This window comes from Oryza brachyantha, chromosome 1 (assembly GCF_000231095.2).
Source record: "Oryza brachyantha chromosome 1, ObraRS2, whole genome shotgun sequence".
In the NCBI taxonomy this organism is placed as follows: domain Eukaryota; kingdom Viridiplantae; phylum Streptophyta; class Magnoliopsida; order Poales; family Poaceae; genus Oryza; species Oryza brachyantha.
Window position 1 is genome coordinate 27233865 of NC_023163.2, and position 10583 is coordinate 27244447.

Here is a 10583-nt window from a genome sequence, read left to right on the forward strand (position 1 = left end):
AGTCCATCAAGATTTGAAGATATACTGGAGTGCTTAAATTGTCTTGAACCACATCTGTTTTTATACAGGAGACATGGATCTTATCTCGTTTTTTACCTTGTCCTTGCGACAGTAGCACCGTTGTAGATTCATTGGTGTGCTTGGTGACCACATCACCATCTTTATGGTTATTATGCTATATCAAACGAGTAATTTTACAATTCTCGGTAAAAACCATCGTATCAAGAGTTAACAAAATTTTAGCGTAAAATTTGGTACCTCCTAGTACATTAGTACCTAAGGTACCTCTTACATTAAAAAAATAATACCTCATGGTACCTTCGCAAGTACCGTAAAATTACTCATATCAAACACTAGTATATGAGAGGACCAAATGGGCAATTAGTTAAACCGAACAGGCATACTCCTAAGAGCAGGTATAATAGCAAGCTATAAACCAGCTATAAACATATTTTAAAGAAATAAGAGGGGAGAGAAGAGAGATTGGCTACTAATTTATAGCCAGCTACACACGGGCTCCAAGATAAAATATGTGTATGATATGTGGGATCATGTATTGATATTTTATAACTAATTATTGTATGCATTGTCTATTAAATTAGCTATAGTTGAATTGTAGCCAGTAGTTGGCTATGCTATTGAACTTGCTCTAAAAGAAGTTTCAAACATCTGTATGAACTAAAATGATTTCCTCCTGAACTGCAAGCAGGCTTTAAGGTCATTTAAAACAAATCAAGTTGCCTCTTGCGCCATGTCAGACAGGGCAGCTCGTAAATACGAGCCGCTAATATAAGTTTCCAGCGTGCGAACTATCTGCACTAGCGGCCAATCGCACGGTGCATGCACACCATAATTAGCCGGAACGTGCTTGCGTTGCCAACATGGCGCCCAAGCCAATGCTCGCCGCCGCCGCCCTCCTCTTCTCCCTGGCCGCCATCCACGGCGACGGCGCCGTCGCTGTCGCCGTCGCAGCGGCTGCCGAGCTGCCAGGGGGCAGCGCACGCGACATCCCGGCAGTGTTCGCCTTCGGGGACTCCACGCTCGACGCGGGCAACAACAACGGCCTCGTCACCGCGGTGCGCGCCGACCACCCGCCCTACGGCCAGGACTTCCCCGGCGGCTCGCCGACCGGGAGGTTCTCGGACGGCAAGATCATGACCGACTTCCTCGTCGAGGCGCTCGGCATCAAGGGCCTCCTGCCGGCGTACCACTCCGCCTCCGGCGCCGGCCTCAGCAACGCCGACGCTGCCACAGGGGTCAGCTTCGCGTCCGGCGGCTCTGGCCTCGACGACGCGACGGCGACGAACGCCGGCGTCGCGACGTTCGCCTCGCAGGTCGCCGACTTCAGCGAGCTCGTCGGGAGGATGGGCGCTGCCAAAGCCGGTGAGGTGGTGAACAAGTCGGTGTTCCTCGTGTCCGCCGGGACGAACGACATGATCATGAACTACTACCTGCTGCCAAGCAAGCACACACTGGACCAGTATCATGCTCTCCTCATCGGCAAGCTTCAATTTTACATACAGGTAAATTTTCTTAGCGAAATCCATTCATTTCTTCATGTTAATTCAGTCCATTTCTAGTCAGAGTTTCATTGCTGCATGCGACATTCAGATCAGGAGATTAGTTAGTGTCGACGTGATCATAATGCCCTTTTCCCCTAAATGTTCTTGAGCAGTTTAGAACTAATTGACTGTACCCATGCGTAGTTGCGTTAAGTGGCTCAGTGCTGGAATGCATGGACAGTGACCGCAAGTTTGCACTTACATTTTAGGCACGAGATCAGGCGCAAACGTCGTCCTTGATCTCTCTTGCTCTGCAAACAATGGCAAGAAGCGATTGCAGTTAGTCTCCATAGTGTTTACGTAATCTGTTTCAAGTTTCAGCAAGCAAGATCGAATCATAGCCATCTCCAGAGTGGCTCAGTAGTCGGTACCTGCATGCTGCAAACGTTGGAACTTGGAACCTTGAAACGTGTAGAGTCCCCCAATCTTGCTGTAAAACCTGGAGTTTACTCCCGCTCGTCAATTACTTGTTGACCGACGTTGTGCAGAGCCTGTACAACCTGGGCGCCCGGAGGATCCTGGTCGCCGGCTTGCCGCCGGTCGGATGTCTGCCGCTGCAGATGACGCTGGCGGCGCTGCGGCAGCCGCCGAGGCCGCAGGGCTGCATCGCGGAGCAGAATACGGCGGCGGAGAGGTACAACGCCAAGCTCCGGAAGATGCTCACCAAGTTTCGGTCAACTTCACCAGGAGCGAAAGCCGTGTACGCTGACATCTACACACCTCTGAAGGACATGGTCGACCATCCCCAGAAGTATGGTGAGTAACTTTTGAACCCGGCCGATCGAAAATTTTGAGTTGTTTTTGCAGAACGGGCAGCATTTGATGCTGCTTTTCGATCTTCTGCTAACCAGGTTTCGCCGAAACGGGCAAGGGATGCTGTGGCACTGGGCTGCTGGAGATGGGTCCCCTGTGCACCGATCTGATGCCGACCTGCGCGACGCCGTCACAGTTCATGTTCTGGGACTCTGTCCATCCGACGCAAGCCACGTACAAGGCTGTCGCTGACCACTTCCTGCGAACTAACATCCTGCACTTCGATGATTAAATGTGGCTTAATTAAATGCTATACCACGTCCTACTAGTACTAGCTCTGAGAGATTTGTGTGCATTGCGACAACAACTTCTGTCCATCTTTGAAGAGCAAAGATTGCAGCCTCATCTTCAGTGCAGCACTTTATTTTTCACAATATGGTAGGAGATAACCATTTATTGATGTACCAGAGTTCCAGAATTTGCACCGGCCTGGAATGCTATTGCTAATTGTGCACTGGCTTTGTTTATGAGGCTTCTTGATTCCTGGCCGGCATAATCAACAGGGAATGACAGCCAGCCCTGCTTTCTGTCATGGTTGCATAGGATGGTCTGAACTCACCGTAGACATCCGTAAATGCCACTGCAACATGATAACCTCATCTCTGTTCTCATCTCATCTTGGCTGCTGAGAATGAAGAGGTGCTTGCAAAGCTTCTGCCGCATCTGGCTATTCCTCGTTGTACTCAACGCCGGACTCTGCACCATTCCCCAAGAATTATAACTTAGAAGATCATCAGATAGTGAAAGCTCATTCAGCAATCTGAATTTGGCAACCGGTTTGCATACCAGCCTCGTGTTGCCGGCAGCGGAGGGGAGGATGTGATCGGGCAGCACCGCCTCCGGCTGCTTGCGAGGGCGGCGCGGAGGAGATCGCTGGGACCGAGGCTGTTAGCCTGTTAGGACCAGAAATTCTCAGACCCTGATAGAGGCGTGGCAGTATCCCTCCCAGACGCCGGCGATGAACCTTCCGGGATCTTACCGACGCTGCTGAGGTCGCTCTCCGGCGATCAAGTAGCCCATCTTGCTCTCCTGCCTCGACAAAAGGGGATCTGACGGAGCGAAAGCTATAATCGAACCATTGCAATCCAGCCAAGCAGCTTCAAATGAAGGATCGCAGTGCATGATGGCAAAACAAAAACAGCATTAGTGTAACAGCAGCTCTTGGCGTAATTACAGTTTCCGATAGCAAAATGACTAGCTTCTGCCAGCCAGGGCAAAATAGGGTGTAGATTGCAATCTTTGTTATTTTTCGTCTTTGTACGTATCACAATGGAAAAGGTTCCACTTAAATTCAAAAATCAGGGCAATTGTTTCTGGTAAAAGTACGGGAGTATATAGTTCACATCCTCTTTGAGTAAATTTGACAGTTCTAAGAAACTAACATAGTCACAGAGCTCTTCCCTTCGTTGCCAGGGTAAACCATTATTTACAAACAAAAAGGCACTATCTTCACGAAAAATTAAGATAAATGGCATGTGGTTGACAATTAGCCGTGAACTTTCAAGCGTGTTTGTGTCTATTAAAACAGATCAAAGAAGTAGGGTGTCTTGTCATCAACATCTACGACCACACCTTTTCCAGATTTTGCCCGAATTGAGCGTCTGGTAACCTTTTACCAATGAGCTCCCGTAGCTCAAACTCACTAGGAAATCTCTGCTCAGATAATTTTGAGAAAACCTGAAGAAAAAAGCTCACTTGAATTAGTGTATCGGGTACAGATAAAGTGCAAGAAAGTAAGCTTCGGAAAAAGAAATCCAGAACAGTTGAAAAAAAACTAAGAGCGGTACTAATTAACTGTGTACTAAAAGCTGGCCACCTTAGCCCACCTAATTCCCAATAAGGTGATAGGAGCTGGTCTACCGCCCAACTAGCGCCTAGCACTTCCTGAACACGGTTAAGTGACGCAGAAAAGATTGCATGTTCATTTAAAGGGAACAACTACAATTGCAAAACAGTTTTAGGAAAATTGCAAACCACTCTTTATTTTGAAACAGCTAGCCGGATGATTGTTACTAATTCAGTATAAGTACAATCTAATTACTCAAGTGCATCGCTGCCACACAGTACTGCAAGGAATTGGACAAAATTGATGGCAACTAGAGATTAGAACTCCAATACACAGATTAACGGACAGTCAATTTGTGCCATGCTACAGACATTTTTAGTCCAAGGTTCAGCTATAGGTCTAGCAATTCCAGTTCTGCTTTGAGCCTATACTGAGCTCCGAAATACCAGTTTCTTTCCAGAGAGAAATTATATAAAGAGTAAATTGCACTTTGGGCCGTATTTTATTACCCAAGTTTCACTTTAGACACTTTAGACCACCCTTAAACATATATTATCACTTTGGACAAGGCAAATTTACCATTGCTATGGTTTGGACCATCTCGAGTGATTTTTTAATACACATCAATGACCTCAAACACATCGGCTTTGGTACACAGACGTACTCCCGCCTATGTGCCATCTATATATTTGCTGAAAGGGAGGTTAGACATGGTGAAAAAATGTTGTTCGAGGTGGTTCAAATCGCAATAATGTCAAATTTACCCGGTCCAAAGTGAAACTTAGGTAATAAATAGCGGTCCAACGTCCAATTTACTCTTATATAAATAAAGATAAACCCATTGAAGCAAACCATAATAACTAGAAACTTCTGCACAAAACAGTCATGAGGTGTAGCCATAGAAAACAACAGCTAATGTACTGGTTTGCATAAAAAATGATAGCAAAAAAGATGTATGAATAGCAAACATACCAGTTGACCGTTGCAGTAAACTTCAAAGGCACCAGAACTTTGTAGAAATGACTGGGCGAAATTACCAAAGAGCCAGATTGTTGCCATTGTTCCAAATCTATTAGCACGCAGTGAGTAGTACCAAGGAGGTGGAACCATTCCAAACCTAGGGAAAATCTGATCACCAGCCATTAATGTTGCCATTGCTCCAACTTGAAGAAAAGGTACAGCTTTGCTCAGTGTGCGTTTTGGGAATGGTGGAGGGTAATTTTCTAAAACGACATGAATCCCAGGAAATGAGGTTTCAAGCATCTGCTTCGTGGTCATTGCATTTCCCCTGCAAAATTTGACTTCACGTTATGTCTAACTCACAATTGTCAATTGAATAATTCATAGAAGAGCAAAAAAAATGTATTTTCAGTAAAGCATGTGAAATAAGGTCTTGCCCCAATATATATTGAAATAAATGGTCACGTCCACACAAGTTTATTCATTTCAAGGTCAAACAAAGATATGTTCAGCATGGCATCTTCTTCCTCTCAGTTCATCTCTCCTAGCATGATATAGCCATAAAAAAAGGTGTAAAAAACTAAAATCCACAAAAAAATATAGCATTCCAGATTGTAATATCCCACGGGCATAAGTGGGTGCAAATAAAATCAGGAAGAAGAGTTAACCGTTCCTGAGAGGATGAACCGAGATATTTGGAGCAAAACAGGCCATCACAAACTAAAAGAATATGAATGAAAGGATTGAGAATCTAAATTATTTATCAACGGATACTAGGAGCGCATAAGGGACAGAACTAGTTAGTTGAACTACAACATAGGTAGTATTCTTCTCATCATAAGCTAATCACTTCAAAGGCACCAGTGCTTGGCTGCACTGCTTTCTAACTCATATTCTCTCGTTTTCCATGCGCATGCTTATAGTGAGCTGCTAAACGGTATGTCTATTTTGAAAATTTTCTATAGGAAAGTTGCCTAAAAATCATATTAATCTATTTTCAATTTTTTTAGCTAATAATTAATTAATGATATGTTAATCCACAACTATGTTTTCCGCGTGGTTTACTAACCTAACCCAACTGCCACTGCCACTGCCGAACGCAGCCTACAAACTATGTAGGCCTACGATCTCTGGCTACAAGTAAACCTGACACAACCCGGGTTTGATCTGTGATTCACTTGCTATTTTTGACACTGAGATTCATCCAAACCAGCTCACAGCCTCACACTCCACAGAAGCCAGCAGACACCACGTAGTTTTTCTTTACCTATACGAGCAGGAGGCGCAGAACTTCAACTCGACGGTGGTGCCGGAGGCAGGTCCATCCACCTGCGGCTCCTACAGCAGAGTCAGCGGAGAGGGAAAAGCACATGACTCTTCTGGTTCAAACTAGATCGGAGACCAAACCGTAGCTAGATCGAGCAGAGAGGATTGGAACTTACAGACACCTGCGCGGAATCGCCGGCATCGGCGGTGATGTCGTCGGGCTGGACGGCGTCGGAGGCCGGGACGGGGTGGGGGTGGGGGTGGGGTAGGTCGGACTTGGTGGTCGGCAGCTGCTCCGGCCCGAAGAGGGTGACTAGGTCGGAGCAGAAGAGGAGGATGGGGAGGCCGAGGAGCACCAGCTGCACGCGGTCCATGGCGGCTGCGCTGCTCGCCCCTGCTCCCTCCGGACTCCCGACTCCCGGAGTCTTCGCCTTCTCGGCTCGGCTTCCCGAGGGCGTGACCCACGGATTGACGAAAACCGCAAGGGGGACACGTCACGCAAGGAATTTCGACGCGCCGGGCCGGGCTCCCGCGGCGGACCAAACAGGCCGGCACGAGCAGGCCATCGATACTGATGGGCCGAAATGATCAAGGCCCACTCTGACCGGATGGCCCGGCCCAAATACGCAAACATCCAAGCCCCAGTGGCCCAGTGCCCCCCACTCGAATTTCTATCTTCGCGAAGCTTGCCGTACGTATCGGTGTATCTCTCCAATGTCAAATCGCCGGTTGGTGCAATGCAGCAACAGCACGAGCACCGTACGGGCACGGCGCCACGCGCCGCCGTTACGGACGTGATCTGTTCTTCCAGCACCACGGCGCCACCGTAGAAGAATTGTGTCTGTGATGAATCAATCATTCGGCCGTGCCGAATTTAACTCCGCTGCAACCGCACGACGTCGACGGCTCGCTTCGTTGGCGTGAACGCGAGATCGCCGGGCGCTTACGCGCGCCGCCGGGCGGCAACAGTGCTCCGCTTTTATGAAGGCTCATGGCGATGGACGGACAGCCGAGTGCCACCGGATCCAGCTCGTCCTGTTTCAAACACGAGGCTACAGAAGTACAAATACAGATTGTGATGCGCGTCCTTCACCTGCCCGCGATACTCCCCCAGCCTCCTCGGAGAAATTGGATATTACGCCACTTTAAAATTTCGCTCAAACATCACTTAGTAGAATCGCTTCGTTAAAATGTCATTTTTATCCGACGGATACCATTTATTTTGCCATTTTGTGCATTTGGATCAATTTCTACCTCTTTTCGTCCCACGCCGGACGAAATTGCCCATGGACTCAGTCTTCAGCGACAGTCACCGGCGTACTTGCGCCATCGCCTCCACCGTCCCTGCTCCTGCTCCCGCCCATGCCGCAGCCCCTCCGCCGCTCACGGCTCGCCTCCCCTGTGAGCGCCCTCCCCTCAGCCGCGAGCGTCGTTGCCTCCCCCGAGCTAGCGAGCCAGGCGATCCAAGCAGCGACAAGGTAAGAGAAGAACACATCGCTAATTGCAGCATCGCTAATCACATCAAGATTTACTGCTCGTTGGTTTGGACTTTGGAGTTGGAGAGGAGATGCAAAACATCTCTCGTAGCATCGCCATGGACATGAAGACAGAGTAGCAACAACAGCAAGAGCAGCTACCGTGCTGCCTGCCCACGTGCACACCTTGGCTCCAAGCGGACATGGTAGGTTCGATCCGGCCTCCGAGCGCCCTCGCCTCCGCCGGCGGGTACCGCCGCCGATGGACGCCACCAGCAGATTCTCTCCTCATCGACTCTATGTAAGAGATGAAACAGCTCAGCCCAGGGGCGATTTCGTCTGGCGCACCATGAGAAGTGGCAGAAATTGATCTAAATACAAAAAATGACAAAGCAAATGTTATCCGTTGGTTAAAAGTGGTATTTTAACAAATCCATTTCGCAGAATAACATTTCGAAACCATGTTTTGGGAGTGGCATAATATCCTATTTCTCGCCTCCTCGACGAGCAACACGAGATACATTGACGGCAATCGACAGGTCAGGCAGCGTACATGTACTTTTCTCTGCACCGTTGGAACGAGAGGAAGTGATGCAGTAGTGATGGCATCCGAAGGAAAAAGGGGGGGGGGGGGGGGGGGGGGGGGGGCCGGCGGGCCAGCGGCAGCACGACACGAGCACACGCTGCTTTTCAGGCAAAGGTTCGGTACGGCGCAGGCGACTTTGCTGTCGCCGAGATCCGTTTTCCGGTAGCGAGGTCAGCAGTCGTTAGCTCGGGCGTCACCTGCTCTGGGTCTGGGACCGCGGCGTCCTGCACACGCTGCGCTCGAAATCTCTCGCGCCCCCACTGCAGACGTGACTGCTGCTCCGTTTCATTTCATACCACTGCTCACGCCGAGATACAGGTACAGTAGCTGCGGCGTGCAGGGGTAGCCGCTAGCGAGCCGCCGGTTCCCGCTTTCGAATTTTTACACCCCCTGTCGCTGTGCACGACGGCGATCTCTCGTCTTCACGGCTCATGTCCCTGTGCAAACATGGCCACACACAAAACAGTCTCGTTCGCCGGCGAGTTTTTTTCCTCTTCTTCTTTATTTTCACGCATTCGCTCCTGCCTCACAGGTCGTATTCTGCTCACTGTTGCATGGTTAATATCGAAGCAAACGGGGAGGGGAGGTTGCTTTTGTCGAGCAGTCGTTGTCGCCTATGCCGTCGGAAGCTTGGCTAATTACGCCAAGCTGCCAGCCGGAGCTAGCTCCGCTTTGTCCCCGCGTGTTTCGGAAGCATTTTCTGTCCGGCCACAAATGCCCATTCGAGCTTGTGCTTATTGGTGAAAGACTCTGGTAAGTTCACAGCGATTCCAAAATAGAAAGTGAAAAACTCTTCTTCTTCTTCTACCTTACCGTCTTTTCCGAGTGCAAGAAACGTGTAACCGTGGAGCATATCTGACAAACTGATTAGGTTAGGCTTTGGCTTTTGAGCATTTGATGGCGTTGAAGGTTGGAAAGAGAACGTTGAAATTTAGTAACAAAGAAGCTTCTGATGGTAGTTGGAAGTTGGAACGGCCCACGTATTGTTTGACATTTTTGCATTTCAACGTCTCGAGCTACAGAGAAGGTAGCGTAAACCACACTCGTTGAGTGGGATAAAGCAGACAGGGCAATTAATCCAGCGATCAAATAAAACATCACATACGCGAATCACGGCGTATTATTCCGTAGCTAGGCCCTGCGAAAACATCGGCATTAACACGATCTTTGACGGTCTCTGACATGGACAGTTTTCGTGAATCACGGACAAGAAACTCAAAAGCATCTAAATTCAGAGGAGTACTTGCAAAAAAAGTCACAAACAAAAAACATACTTCCTCTTTCATATAGAACATAAAAAATTAATGGTTTTGCATGAACGTTAAAGAAGCACTTATATTTTAGACCTATGAAACAGAAAATAGTTAAGGGGGATTATTATAAATATAGAAATAAATTTGAATATATCCCTGTTTAATTTAGATTATTATAAATGGATTATTTATTTGATCATAGATATAAATGAAATATTTTAAGAAATGGATTTACTAACGAATAACTTAAAATAAGTAGTTAAGAATATACTAAAATAAAGTTTTTGAGAAATCATATTTTTTGAAGCACGAAACAAATAATATCTTTTCGATGATCCAATGAATAGGTTGTAAAAAATGAGCATAAGACATACTTTAGAAATTTTTATATCTATGGAAAAATTTTAAATTATCAAAATGTTTATATGTATGAAGAGAGCAATAGTAAACTGCATGTGCTGCAGTTAATTTACTGTAAAATCACACAACGCTTATGTTAGGCCTAGTTTAGTTTCTAAATTTTTTTTTCAAAAATATCACATCAAATCTTTAGATATCTAAATAAAACATTAAACATAAACATAGATAAACCAAAAAACTAATTGCACAGTTCCAAAAGAAATCTTGAGACGAATCTTTTGAGCTTAATTAGTATATGATTAGCCATACGTGCTACAGTAACCAACATGTGCTAATGACAGATTAATTAGGCTAAAAAAATTCGTCTCGCGATTTTCAGGCTAGCCGTGAAATTTATTTTTTTATTCGTATCTAAAAACCTCTTCCAACATCCGATCAAACATTTAACATAACACTTCTTCCAAAATTTTTCCCAAACTAAACGGCCCTTAATAAACTTCAGATTTTCAGACCGAAACAGAG

General features: G+C 46.8%; 2 protein-coding genes across 3 annotated transcripts; one reads left to right on the plus strand and one right to left on the minus strand.

The window, feature by feature from the left end:
- Positions 1–794: 794 nt before the first annotated feature.
- Positions 795–2815, plus strand: LOC102718224 (GDSL esterase/lipase At2g40250-like). Its single transcript, XM_015843792.2, has 3 exons — positions 795–1523; positions 2051–2318; positions 2414–2815. The coding sequence occupies exons 1-3, from the start codon at positions 882–884 to the stop codon at positions 2605–2607; spliced, it is 1104 nt and encodes a 367-aa protein (XP_015699278.1). The 5' UTR covers positions 795–881; the 3' UTR covers positions 2608–2815.
- An 893-nt stretch (positions 2816–3708) lies between these two features.
- Positions 3709–6861, minus strand: LOC102718504 (selT-like protein). 2 transcript variants are annotated; one of them, XM_040520137.1, is made up of 4 exons: positions 6564–6861; positions 6389–6459; positions 5134–5449; positions 3709–4052 (listed from the first exon to the last, which is right to left on the minus strand). In XM_040520137.1, exons 1-4 carry the CDS (start codon positions 6759–6761, stop codon positions 3936–3938), a joined length of 702 nt encoding a protein of 233 aa, XP_040376071.1. In that variant the 5' UTR covers positions 6762–6861; the 3' UTR covers positions 3709–3935. The 2 variants fall into 2 exon arrangements, with proteins under 2 accessions (XP_040376071.1, XP_040376072.1); XM_040520138.1 differs by having other exon boundaries at positions 6570–6855.
- Positions 6862–10583: the final 3722 nt, after the last annotated feature.

Coding starts and splice junctions, on each gene's coding strand:
- LOC102718224 (XM_015843792.2), top strand. CDS start 882: ATGGCGCCCAAGCCAATGCTCGCCGCCGCCGCCCTCCTCTTCTCCCTG. Junction 1,524..2,050: donor AGCTTCAATTTTACATACAG/GTAAATTTTCTT, acceptor GACGTTGTGCAG/AGCCTGTACAACCTGGGCGC. Junction 2,319..2,413: donor CGACCATCCCCAGAAGTATG/GTGAGTAACTTT, acceptor TCTGCTAACCAG/GTTTCGCCGAAACGGGCAAG.
- LOC102718504 (XM_040520137.1), bottom strand. CDS start 6,761: ATGGACCGCGTGCAGCTGGTGCTCCTCGGCCTCCCCATCCTCCTCTTC. Junction 5,450..6,388: donor TGCGCCTCCTGCTCGTATAG/GTAAAGAAAAAC, acceptor CAAATTTTGCAG/GGGAAATGCAATGACCACGA. Junction 4,053..5,133: donor TTTACTGCAACGGTCAACTG/GTATGTTTGCTA, acceptor TTTTTTCTTCAG/GTTTTCTCAAAATTATCTGA.